Source organism: Peromyscus leucopus, chromosome 9, assembly GCF_004664715.2.
Source record: "Peromyscus leucopus breed LL Stock chromosome 9, UCI_PerLeu_2.1, whole genome shotgun sequence".
Classification (NCBI taxonomy): Eukaryota; Metazoa; Chordata; class Mammalia; order Rodentia; family Cricetidae; genus Peromyscus; species Peromyscus leucopus.
Window position 1 is genome coordinate 78,546,333 of NC_051070.1, and position 13,398 is coordinate 78,559,730.

Below are 13,398 nucleotides of genomic sequence, written 5' to 3' on the forward strand. Positions count from 1 at the left end.
TCCTTGGCTTTCTCAGCCTGCTTTTGTATACAGCCCAGCACTCTCTGCCCAGGTTGATACAGTGGGCTCCTCCTATAGATTGTCCTCCTACAGCAACCATTAATTAAGACAGTACCCCACAGACTTGCCTACAGCCCAGTTATGAAGGCATTTTCCCAATTATGTTTCCCTCTTCTCAGATGTGCTTAGGTTTGTGTCATGTTGATTAAAAACCAGCCAGCACAATAGTATCAATAACAATAGTGTTTTGCATCTGTCTTGACTTCTATACAGGTTAAATATTCCAGACCTGAAAAACTGAGGAGCAGAAGTACTTTGGATTTATTTAATTTGGAAATAAATTTAATAATTTAATTTGGAAGTAAATTAAATTTAATAATATAATTTATTTTAATTTTATATAAAAATCATATAATGAGATATCTTGAGAATGAGACCAAGATCTAAACATGGAATTCATTTGTGGTTGACATACATCCTGTAAACATAGTGTCAAGGTAATTGTAGCCAGTATTTTCCTGATTATAGTTTGTCACATTAGTCTAGAATTTTCTATTTGTGGTGCCACATGAACACCCAACAACTTTCAGATTTTGGAGCATTTTACACTTCAGAATTTTAAGTTGTATTAGGAATCTCTAGAGAAGCAGAACCCAATAGAATGAATATATTAAAGGGAATTTATTAGATTAGCTTACGTGATATGTTTGGGTAATCCGACAGTGGCTGTCTTCACACTGAGAAGCCTGAGAGCCCAGGAGCTACCCAGTCCACGAAGCTGGAGGCCTCTGCAGTTCTGGTGGCGCTGAAGGTCTGAGGATTCCTGCAGAGCCACCAGTTCCATCTTCTATTGGAAGCTTAAAGAGTTAGGCTCTGATATCAGCAACAGAATGTATTGGCAGTAAAGGCAGCAGTAACTGAGTAGATGAATTGTCCAACAGGGTGAATCTACTCACCAGTAAGACATGAGAGCAGTGAAACAAAAAGCAAAACCTTTCCCTCAGAATGTCCTTATCTGGCTGCCATAGTAAAGCTCTACATAGATGTAGGGTGGGTATTTTTACATAACCCGATCAAGGAAATCCTTTGCAGATATTCCCAGTAGCTTACCTCTCAGTTAATTCCAGTTAAATCCAGTTACGTTGACAACCAAGAATAACCATCACAAGTCCATCCCTGTCAACCCAACACGCAATCATATCTCCATATGTCGTGTTGAATTTCCAGGCGAAAACCGTAGCAAGTCATAATTCTGTCTATTGTAATGTGACTGTCTCACTTATAACCACCAGTGACACTGTTTCCCCTGAAAGCAGGTGAAAAGAAGACCCCTTGAGGAATGCCTAGTCTTTTAGTGTCCTAGAGCTTTGATACTGTAGATTTACAGCATGTAATTACTGATATCACCTCAATCTAGGCCAGCAGCGCAAAGTCACAGGGACAGGAAGCAAAATCTTTTCTAGTGGGCTGCTAGAGGTGACTGTGAGTGGCACCATTCCTGTTTCTACCCCTTGATTCCTGGACGCCTGAGTCCTGTACAGTATATTGGGTGCTGATTCAGAGCAAACACAGCTCTCTGGAGGACTCGGCTCCAGCCCTCCAGGCTAGTGCCACCTCGTTGGCACCATAACTGTGCCGTTAGAAGGCTGTCCATTATTTTGTCAAGTTACTTCAGAAGGGTGGGAGACATGGTAAGACCAGGGAATTCTCTATGTATGAGCTCACTGCTGCAATTCCTTACTGCAAAGTGAGTCCCCTGGTTCAAAGCAGTGCTGTGTGGAATATCATGATGGTGGATAAGGCCTTCTATGAGTCCATGGATGGAATATCATGATGGTGGATAAGGTCTTCTATGAGTCCATGGATGGAATATCAGGATGGTGGATAAGGTCTTCTATGAATCCATGGATGGAATATCATGATGGTGGATAAGGTCTTCTATGAGTCCATGGATAGAATATCATGATGGTGGATAAGGCCTTCTATGAGTCCATGGATAGAATATCATGATGGTGGATAAGGCCTTCTATAAATCCATGGATGGAATATCATGATGGTGGATAAGGCCTTCTGTGAGTCCATAGATGGAATATCACGATGGTGGATAAGGTCTTTTATCAGTCCATGGATGGAATATCATGATGGTGGATAAAGCCTTCTATCAATCCATGGATAGTAGTTTTGTCAGAAGCTGTGGTGATATATTGTGTACCCTAATAAAATTTGTCTGAAGATCAGAGGACAGAACAAGACACTAGACACTAGATTAAACATAGAAGCCAGGCAGTGGTGGCACACACCTTTAATCCTAGCACTCAGGATGCAGAGATCCCTCTGGATCTCTGGGAGTTCAAAGCCACCCTGGACTACATGAGATTGACTCAGTCTAAGAGAGAAAACAGAGCCAGGCAGTGGTGGCACACACCTTTAATCCCAATACTGGGAAACACACATGCATTTAATCCCAGGAAGTGATGGCTGGGCGGAGAAAGGTATATAAGGCGTGAGGAGACAGGCTTTTCAGAAGAAGCATCGCTTTCAACTAGAGGCTTTGTTTTTTGGCTGGAACCTTTCAGGTGAGGACTCAGAGACATTCAGTCAGAGGATTTGTGGAGTTGGCGAGGTGAGCTGTGTGACTTGTTCTTTTGTCTCTCTGATCTTTCAGCATTCACCCCAATATCTGGCTCTGGGTTTTTATTAAAAGACCATTTATCAATTCATGTTACAAGAAGCATTACTTGCAGGAAGGGAAAATCCATAGTCAAAATATGTTTGGTTAAGAATGACGTGCTACCCTTTCCATAATGGTACGGTGTAGTCAGTCTGCCACTAGGTGGTTACCTAGTCACCCAGGGGAATGTGTCATATAATCGCAGCCCAGTGCTGGTCTCCACTACAGGCAGATCTAGCACTCAACAGCAGCTGTAGCCAGGTCAGCTTTGGTGAGTGGAAGTCCATGTTGTTGAGCCCATGCGTAACCTGCATCTGTACAACCGTGGGTCCACTGGGATAGCCAGGGAAAGAGGCTGCCTCTCCATAGTAGGTCATATTGTCAGCTTGATTATTAAACTCCTCACTGAAGTGCCTTTTTGATGGGCATTTATATGGGGCAAAAAAGTGTCTTTGCACCCTGTGACAATTTGATGAGCTCTGTCCATATACCTTTCCCCCAAATGTCTTTCTTACCAATTCTCAATCTTACTTCTTCCAAGTCCCCAACTGTCCAGCTAACCATTGGCTACAGCCCATGAATCAGTATAGAACCACGTATTTGACCATCCTTTTTCCAAGCATATGCATTACCAAAGTGATACTCAACTCGTACTCTAATTTTTTTCATTATAAAAGCATTGTAGTACTTTTTACATTAATCCTATATTCTGTCTTTGATGTTGGCCTCTTGAGGAAAAGCTGTTTCTTGAAGTCCAAGATTATGAGGATTTTTCCCTCGGCCACAAGGTGGCAGCAAATGTCAGATATAATTAATTATTTATTTTTTGGTACCTACATAGTCACAATGTCACAGAAAATCCCCCTTTCAGATTAGAAGTTTTATTTGAAGTTAATGTGTTAGTGAAATGCATGGGATGTAGTCCTCCAGGCATATTAGATTGTTGACTGAAATATAAATCAACAGTGAATCCACTTTCTTTTAACTAATTCCTCCAGTATAAGGAGTCTTACAACTTTAAATAACACATGCCAGTGCTCTTTCTCATTTACAAGAAAAATCAGCTTTCAGTTTTGAGAGAAGAGGTTAGGAGGGTCTGACATGTTGAGGACAGTTGCAGTGGAGAAGACGTGGGTCATAGTGTTCACTGGGTTTCACATGTAGGTGGCAGTTATGACGCTGTCGAGGAGCAGGTGTCACTAACTTTTTTGTCGTCCCCCCCCCCCAGCTGAGGACCGAACCCAGGGCCTTGCACTTGCTAGGCAAGCGCTCTACCACTGAGCTAAATCCCCAACCCTGTCACTAACTTATAATAACATGACTAAGGGGTAGAGAACGGCGAACAAATGGCCAGCAGGTCTGCTCTTAGGAGGAAGAGGGTGTCCCTTTGTTTACTAGTTCATTTAATGTTCTGGTAGTAATATACCTTTGGCTTAACCATTGTTAACATACCTGCAAAGAAATAACAGTGTGCACTCCCACATTTCTATGGGATATGTACTTAGGAGTACTGGGACTATAGTGGTGAATCTTACACTGTTTTATTAAGCAGAGGCAACGTTAAATCTGAAGTGATGCTATTATTTCTGGGAGCTAGAATTCTTTTAAAGCATAAAGGTGGTGTCCATTATTCAAAACCGTTTATAGCGGTGATGGCTGCTCTTCCAGAGGACCCAGGTGTGATTCCCAGCACCCACAGCTCACAACTGTCTGCAAATCCAGGTCCAGGAGATCTGATGCCCTCTTTTGGCCTCCATGGGCACCAGGCATGCACATTGTGCACAAACATCCAGGCAAAACATCACACACAGAAATAAAGAAAATTTAAAAACTTTTAATTATAAAATACAAAACCAATGTATTCCATAATTTGAGTCATATAGTTTTCTTATACATGGATGTCCTAAATTGATACAGATTTCTTAATCTAATTTATTAGCTCTTACTTTTTATTAGAATGAATTAATTTTTTTTCTTAGCTTAATTATGTGTTGCTTGTGTTAGTTGATTTTTAAAATCTGTTTTCACCCAACGATTTGTATGTTTCATAGAGCTTTACAAGTTTCATTGTTGAACAAATAGGACTATGAGCTTTATATCCTGTGCATTTTCCTAGGCTGAAAAGAAATTATGGTCTTTAGATTGGGATGGTAGCTGAAGCCCCAGGTGTGGGTGCTTTGATGGTGAAGATTACAGGCATGGTCCCTTCTCCCAAGGAGTTCTCTTCATAGAGACAGACATTAATCAGCAATGCGGATGAAGACAGGGCTACAAAACTTGATGAGGAAATGAGTAAATGTGTTCTGTCATCGCATGTGGCAAAGGGAGCTGGTGCAGGTGGGGTGCCGGGCAAGGCGGCCATGACATAGTGTGGTATTGACACATACCTACACTACGAAGCTTGGTGGGGCGGGCTGGTAGCAAAACAGCGATGGGAGATGGGTGAGGAGGAGTGTGCCGGCCACCAGAACAGATTGGAGTTTAAAAATGGAATATTTTAGAGATACTGAATGTGGGAAGGGAACCAGAAACCTATTGTAGTTATCCAGAAAAAAAGAATAATACTGGCAATAACATAAATAGAAAATAATTGGAAACATGTAAAATTTGAGTGGTAAAACTGAAAAGATACTGGCTGGGTAGGCATGGGAAACTTAGAAACTGAGAGGCATGAAAGAAGTTTCTTTTTTTCCATAGCTGCACAAGAGAGGCCCCCTCCATCACTGCATAGAATGGAACTATTTAGTTTCAGATTTGTAGAGTCTGAGGATGTGTTCATTCACAGGGTAACAGAGCTACCACGAAAGAGAGCTGGGTCTGGAACGTCAAGAAGTTGAGGCCAGAGATACAAGTGTAGGCTGTACTGGATTGTTGGTCATTCCTGGGATTGTTGAAAAAGAGGAAAAGCACTTTAAACTCAGTCTTAAGAGGGTCCCAACTCCAGTAATAGAAGAGCCTGGAGAAGGGGTCGAAAGGGGAGAAGCTGTAGAGACAGGAAAAGGCCAACAGGGAAGGTCTTACAGAGGAGGAGAGTCCTGTAGGAGTGTGTCATGCTGGGCACTTAAAATGAGTGGGATTGGAAGATAGGGAAACTGAGCCATGAGCATTCTGCATTAGTGTTTATGACGTGTGCATTTTTCTTTAATTCAGGCACATCCACTATCCTCCTCACTAGAATAAATTGTGCAGATTGGTCTGATGTATGTACGAAGGAAAATGTCACTGCATTTCCTGCGGTAAAGTTGTACAAGGAAGGCGAGAGTCCAGTGTCTTACGCGGGCATGTTGGGAACGAAAGATCTCCTGAAGTTTATTCAGATGTGAGTATTCAGCTTCACTTGAAGATGTCTAGGTTTGACGTCTGTAGCTCAACTCTACACTTTGTTGACATGCTTTTAATAGGTTCAGGGGGATACTAAACTTGAGATCACAGAGTAAATGTTGACAGTGAAACTTTGTGCACGGTCTGGCACTTTCATTTAATGAGACAGATTCTTTTTAAAAGAATAATTTTGTCCAGTAGTCTATGTAATATATTGTTTACTAGGTTCTATGTTTTTTTTTTTTTTTACAAACTGGAAAAAAATCTTTAAAAATTAATTTTGAGTATAGTTATATGTTTATCCAGAAACAAGATCTCCTGTCCAGTGAACATAGCATCCATCCAAGAAGCAGAAAAATACTTACGTGGGGAGTTATATAAAGACCTGTTCGGTTTTACTAGTGTGTCAGTACTGGGGCTCTTTAGTCCAGCCATGACATCAGGTAAGTAGAGCTGCCACTCGCTCACACTTTTTTATTTTATTTCATGTTTGCTTCATGTGTGGTACATAAGTGTGTGCGTGTGTATGTGTTTATAATTTTAAGGTGCATATCATATCATATATACTTGCACCTCTTTCCAGTCTGTATGTAAGAAGACAGTTATGTCCATTTCCCTTGCTTCAGCAGTACATTCAAAAATACCAACTATTTGGTTATTCTGTATGATTAAATAAATTTTAAAATTTATTTTTTTATTTTTTATTTATTTATTTTTTATTTTTTAAAATTTATTTTTATTTTATGTACAAAGGTGTCTTGCCTGAATGTATGTCTGTGTGAGGGTGTCACAAGCCCTGAAACTTAGAGTTACGACAAGTGTGAGCTGCCATGTGGGTGCTGGGAATTGAACCCCAGTCCTTTGGAAGAGCAATCAGTGCTCTTAACCACTGAGCTATCTCCAGCCCCTAAGTACTATCAATCTTAAAAATGACACTTAGAGAACATTTGTTTAGGAAACCATGGTTGTGTCATATCAATAGATATCTCTTTAGCAACAGTACCACAAAACAGATTTGTTTTAGCTGTTACGTGTCTGCACTTAAGTATTAATCTTTGTAATTTAATGGTAATGAAGTTCTACCATCTGGGAAGTCTGTGTAGGCTGCCTAGTACACATAATGTTAGAGTTTCTCAAGCTTATCTCGTCTGTGTCTGTGCAGCAAAAGAACATTTCAGGGAAGCGGGGAGGCAGCTGAGAGGCTCTGTCATCACGGGAGTTTATTCTGAGGATGATGCTTGGATACTGTAAGTTTGTTGCTCTTCTAATTCTGGGGCAGATGAAACAATGCAATATGATGTGCCACTTCACAGTTGATATGGGGATTAAGAAGAATCTTAAGTTAATTTTCAACCAACATGCAAAGTGACAGGTGTCTGGAACTTCATTAATAATTAGCCTGGTCTCCCATCTTCCTGTCCCCCTTCTGCTCCCATCTGTATCCCCCCACTACGGTATTCTAAATTTTTACTTTTCTTCCAGGAAGATGTCTGGGAAGTGCTATGCTGTTAGTGTCTTTAAATACCTGCTTTGAGGTGCCCATAGGTGTGATCTTGGGCTCCTACTTAAGTTTGAAGCACCCACAGAAGTGATTTTTGCTCCTATAAAAGTTTTTGCCTTTGGATCCTGTTATTTGTGCTTTGACTTGTCTTTGGAGTCTTTACAGTGTTGAGGTTTTTATTTCTTGATTGCTGTTTTTGTTTGCCACCAAAGAATATGTAAAAATGTATTAAAACTTCACTTGTTCTGCCAATGGAAGGTGGGATTGCTGTGGGTCACCAGTGTACTCGATTGGTGTATTTCTATAGCATGAAGGACCACACTGCGTATTTGGAGATTTGCATTAACACACATCACATTCATCACGATGCAGGTGGACTTATAAGCACCCGTAGTTTGTGCTTTCAATTTTCTGGCTACAGCGTTACTAATTCTGATGTCTGAACTCAAGGTCTTTCATTTTGAACTCTTCTCGATGGGGAAACTTTAGATCATTTTCTGTAATTAGTCATTTTTTTTTTAATAGAACGTATGTATTGAACCAGGATACAGGAGACTTATCTATCTGATAAACTGTAGTCACATACTATTTTCTGCTGTTAATTGGCATTTGAGATATAAAGAGCTGGGCTAGTACTCTTTTCAGAGTGTTTGGTTTATAGCCAGCTAGTTCATCAACTTGGTGTCCCCTCTGGGAGATCTGGAGTGGGCTCTTTACCAACCTTATGGTATTGTGGTGTCTGTACTTCCTTCTCATTCACACCATATACCTTTGCTGGCCATGGCACACTGAACGTTTTTCACTTGAAAATAGAGGATTTCACTTAGAGGATTTGGGTTTTATCAGATTTAGTAGCAAAAGTGAGTTCTTCACACACTGTCTAGAGCACCTCAGGAGTTCAGTGTCTTACGGTTTTGCTCTCTGAGCCCCGTTCAGCTCTAAGATAGGATGACAGAGACTACTTTTGGAAGTACTCTGTTGAATGAAGTTAGATAAGGTGCTGACTACAGTACCCGGCAGACTGTAGACTCACCATCAGTGCCCTGCCTTACTCAGGCCTGTGATGAGCAGTCCAGAAAGGTGGAGAGCCATGGAGTGTCCCAGGTCCTACTTACACATTTTCTTGAGGGTGAGCTGTAGAGAAGACAGCTTTAGATTATTGTCATTTTCTTTTCTTTCTTTCTTTTTTTTTTTTTGGTTTTTTTCGAGACAGGGTTTCTCTGTAGCTTTGGAGCCAGTCCTGGACTAGCTCTGTAGACCAGGCTGGCCTCGAACTCACAGAGATCTACCTGCCTCTGCCTCCCAAGTGCTGGGATTAAAGGCGTGTGCCACCACCACCCGGCTGTCATTTTCTTATAACAGAGACTGTCAAGACTCCCAAACTTTCTCAGATAACCTCACTTATACATTGGTCTGGAAATTGAGATAAATTTCTCCTTAGCACTAGGGCTTTTTAAGGTTTTAAACTTTGGTTGTTTGGGACGGTGTCTCAGTGTATAGTCTGGGCTGGCTTCAGACCCATGATCCCTTTCCTCAGTTCTCATAGTGGGGTTGTAGTCATCCCATCTCACTAGCCAGCAGTGAGGCTTCTCTGTGCTGCCTCCATTGGGAGGGGCTGGGCTGGCTCTTCGTGTTTTTGGTGACTTGCTATATTTTGGTTGTGAGTTTTAATAGTATATTTCTCCATAGGTCAAATAAATACGCCTCAACTCTCCCAGCCATGCTGCTGGCCAGGCCCAGAGAAGGTAGAATAGAGAGTGTTCCACTGGCCTCCACCCCAGTGCAAGACATGGTTGAGATCCTAGCAAATGCGCCCCTGGAAGCATTTGTGAGTATACCGCATAGAATAAGAAATTCCTTTGAAATGAAATTCACATTGATAAATGGTGGTATCTATTAGCATACAAGTTTTCAGCCTTGGGAGGCACTGGGGTGTCATGTTTTGTGGCTGAATACTTGTTTGGTTTGGTTTTGCTGTTTATCGATGATACGCAAAGCTTTTTGAGTTTGCTGCTAAAAATTTACATGGCTTTCTGGAGCTGAAGTGCCCAAGGTAGGGTGGACCTTGTTCCAATGCAGGTGGTCCTAGAAATGCAGACTTCCTGGTTGCAAATTCTTTCGAGTCTTATTGGCTCTGTGGTGCCTTGCTGCTCCGAGTTTCCCATGTGTAAGGTGCAGAACCACTAGGAGTTAGACTGACAGAGGAATGCCACTTTGTAGAGGGTGTGTGGCTCTAGAGCAAATGTTCAGCAAGTGTTAGCTACTGTTACGTTTGTACAGCTTTAAAATGCCACCTTCTGGTCCCCCTTTTGTTGCCCCTAACAGATGTAACCTGGTCACTTGATTCAGTAGCTAGAACATTGCACATTTGTCCACAGGTCTGCCTTTCTAAAGTGATGACAGGGCACCATTAACAGCTATAAATCCAGAGTGAATTGTCTCCCCATCTTTCTTCTCACAATGACCTAAATACATTAGGGACTCAAATAGATGTAGTCTTTAAAACAAGTCTCTTTGTTTCCTTGAGTCTAACCTCCTGACCCTCCTGCGAAACTAAAGGGTAGAATCAATCAAATAATTGAGTTAATATTTCCCAGGATGTAGCTTTCTAAATTATTATTGCAGTAATCTTTTAAAGAGACATGCTATTAAGGAAATGTGACCTTACTATATACATGGTGTAGTAACTTTATATTTTTTCAAATAATAGAAAAAAAATAGAGAAGGAAATTAGAGCCACAGGTTTAAACTTGAGAATATATCTCTCCAAAATCTAAAAACAATTATCTATGTCTTTTTAATCTTAAGTATATTTTCATGAAGGAAAATGCATGTAAGTGCTTATTTTTAATATCTGCTCAATATTCAGTTGTGTTAATGTTCCATGTTTACTTACCTGTTTTCCTCTTGGTGGATAGTGGTCATCTTTCAGATATCTTGGTCTTTCTTGACTGATAAGGAAAAGGAGACTGTCCATCACTGACCTTTGTTTTCACAGATTCCTATTCTGTCTAGTCATCCTACTGAAAACAGCCCGGCCTGTCCACGTCACTAATCCGATACAAAATCTGTGTTTTTCTCAGGAGCCGGAAGACTTGCTGAGGGGCTCCTGTCCGCTCTCACAGTTGCCTTTCGCCTGCCCTGCCCTGCTCTGCTGTCCTTCAGCTCACCAGTGCCCCCCATGTAGCGTTAACAGCTCGGCCTGCTCTTGTAATATCTCTCAGTGTCTGTAGCTCCGTGCTGGAGGACAAACCTCAGCTTGTCAGGATCTTACTCTTTATACAGGGACTGTATCAAAGTGGCACTTCCTCAAATCCCGAGTCCCCCACCTTGCCTTTCTGACAGGTGGGCTTCCTCACTGTCAAACATGCAAAGTGGTCCAGGACCCCAGCAGTTTGAATGCCTGTCTCTTCTAATGTGTAAACCCTTTGTTGGCCGGGAAGTTCCTTCAGAAGCACTTAGCGTAACGTTCCAAGCTTCTTAGTTCTTCGTAAATGAGTTGAGTGGAAGTCATCATCTCCATCTCCTGTTTCTGGGGCTTGGTGAGATCTGTCAGCATTTAGGAGGGGAATGGGTCACGTGAAAAGATAGACAGTTAGCACAGAAAGCCAGCCTAGGAAATTTGAAGAAACAGACCTGCTATTTAGCTTGTGATGTAGGAAAGTGTAGATGATGATTTTAAATATGAAGAGAAAGAAGTAGAAGGGAAATGATTGGCAGAGGGAAGGCAGTTTGAGAACTAAATAGGAAAGGCATGTGCCAGCTTGATGTTCGAAGGTGAGGTAATACTGACGAAGGTCACTGGCATCATCTAAAAGAGTCAGGTTGTTAATGACGGTTTCTAGTGACCCAGTGAAATAGGAAGCTGGTAGGCTGCTGCATTCGGTTAAGCTCCTTCGCCCACTGTGCCTCTGGGTACATTTCCCATGTGATGGGAGATGATGTTTCTAGCTCAAAGATGCCTCCAGGGGGCACAGTATTACTGCACAGAACCCACAGCAGGATGCTCCTGTGAAATAGAACTAAAAATGGTAGAAGATTAGTTTACTTACTCTTCACTAAATTACCGTCAGTTGCTTTAAAGCCAGGAGAGGTAAGATTGGCTTTGAGGTTTGCTTTAGCACATCTTTAATTATTTTAATCTTCCAAAAAATTCATATGTTTGGAAAAAGTAAGCTAAGCATGGACAGTGGGAAAAAGGTTATAATTTCAACATTTAGCTTATGTTTTAACCAGAAAACTTTACTAGAAGGAAGTATGAAAGAGTTTTACCACGTGTGTATTAGCTAATGTGGATATAGAGTTCATCATGAATTATTATAGAGGAATCAGCTAGTATGGCGTTTTTTTGTTTTTTTGTGTCCCCCCCCCCCCCCCCCCGAGATAGGGTTTCCCTGTGTAGCCTTGACTGTCCTGAAACTCATTTTGTAAACCAGGCCAGCCTCGAACTCACAGAGATCCAACTGCCTCTGCCTCTGGAGTGCTAGGACTAAGGGCATGTGCCACCACTGCCTAATATGTTCTTAAAGCTTGTATGTTCTTAAAGTCTGTTAGTAATTTTATTTTAACTATAATTCATTACCATGAGGTAGGATTGAATTTGAAACACTTAAGATTTACTTACTGTGGTCAGATCTCTGAATGAAAATGTTTGGATTACATTTTATGAACTAAAATCGCGTGAGTGACTTGAGCATTGTTTCTGCTTTATGCTGTATTATGCCCACGATTTTCATGTGAGGGACTTCGGGTGCTTCTTTTTTAACAGCCGGAAATCACTGTGGAGAATCTTCCCGCATACGTCCGACTTCAGCGGCCGTTGCTGATCTTGTTCAGCGATGGCAGCATCAGCCCTCAGTTTAGGAGCACTGTTCTAGCACTGGCGAGACAGAAGCCGTTGGATTCCTTCACCCCCTGCTGGATAAACTTGTAAGCATATGTTGAATGACTTTGTTTTGACTTAAGAGGTAAAGGGTGGGGGAAGCCTGTGGTGTGGTGCGCACCTGTAATCACAGCACTCATGAGTTCAAGGCCACTCTCAGCTCCATAAAGGAAACACAAGTAGTTCATTTTCATTAGGAAATGAAATTCTATAACCTTTATAGTTAACGTGGACCAAATTCATCATCATGTTATTTTCCCAACTAGCTTTCTCAGACAAGTTCCAAGATGACCTTATTTAGACGTGACTGTTATTCTAAAATAATTGCGAGCAATATTTTTTTTCTGATTTTATAAGTAGTTGATGTCTGTTGAAAACAGTGGCAAAGGGGTTGGGGATTTAGCTCAGTGGTAGAGCACTTGCCTAGCAAGCGCAAGGCCCTGGGTTCGATCCTCAACTCCGAAGGAGGAAAAAAAAAAAAGAAAAAGAAAACAGTGGCAAATAAGAAAGGAAGCATTGTGATATTTGCAAACTTTGATTTGTGTCTCTGTGTAGTTAGAGTCACCACATAGTGTTGAGAAGGGTTTCATTCAGTGCATCTCTAAGTGGTTTTTTGTGTTTTTTTTTGCCATGTTTTTTATATGAATGACTGGTACTTCATTAAATGTCTGTGAATACAGTTCACATGTACACACATGACCCTTGTTCAAACTCACAAGATGGAAGACATGCTTTCTTTTTTTTTTTAAACTTACTTGAAAAGCAGCAAAAGTGTGGTAATGCACATTTATGTTGTGGAGTCTTCTTAACATTCCATCTCACTCCTGAGGCAGGCTTGCCCCGGTAACTACCACGGTAGGCATCTAGGTTTTATGTTGTGTGAAACACGCTGCCTCAGGTTGCTAGGCATCCTTGGTGTGTGGCTCCCTGTAGGAACACAGGTATTCTTTTAGCTCTATGATGTGCAATTAACCACCCCGGTTTTTCCCGAGGAAAGGCACATTCTTAGGGGAAAGCAGTCTT

At 41.4% G+C, this 13,398-nt stretch overlaps 1 protein-coding gene across 2 annotated transcripts in view; it reads left to right on the plus strand.

Annotated features, from left to right (window-relative positions):
- Txndc16 (thioredoxin domain containing 16) overlaps nucleotides 1-13,398 on the plus strand; it is a 91,614-nt gene that overhangs the window by 62,835 nt on the left and 15,381 nt on the right. For both annotated transcript variants that reach the window (XM_028873622.2, XM_028873620.2), the window contains exons 15-19: nucleotides 5,822-5,990; nucleotides 6,299-6,435; nucleotides 7,155-7,239; nucleotides 9,183-9,321; nucleotides 12,262-12,422. In XM_028873622.2, the coding sequence (XP_028729455.1) occupies nucleotides 5,822-5,990; nucleotides 6,299-6,435; nucleotides 7,155-7,239; nucleotides 9,183-9,321; nucleotides 12,262-12,422 (691 nt within the window). The remainder of the gene's footprint in view (nucleotides 1-5,821; nucleotides 5,991-6,298; nucleotides 6,436-7,154; nucleotides 7,240-9,182; nucleotides 9,322-12,261; nucleotides 12,423-13,398) is intronic.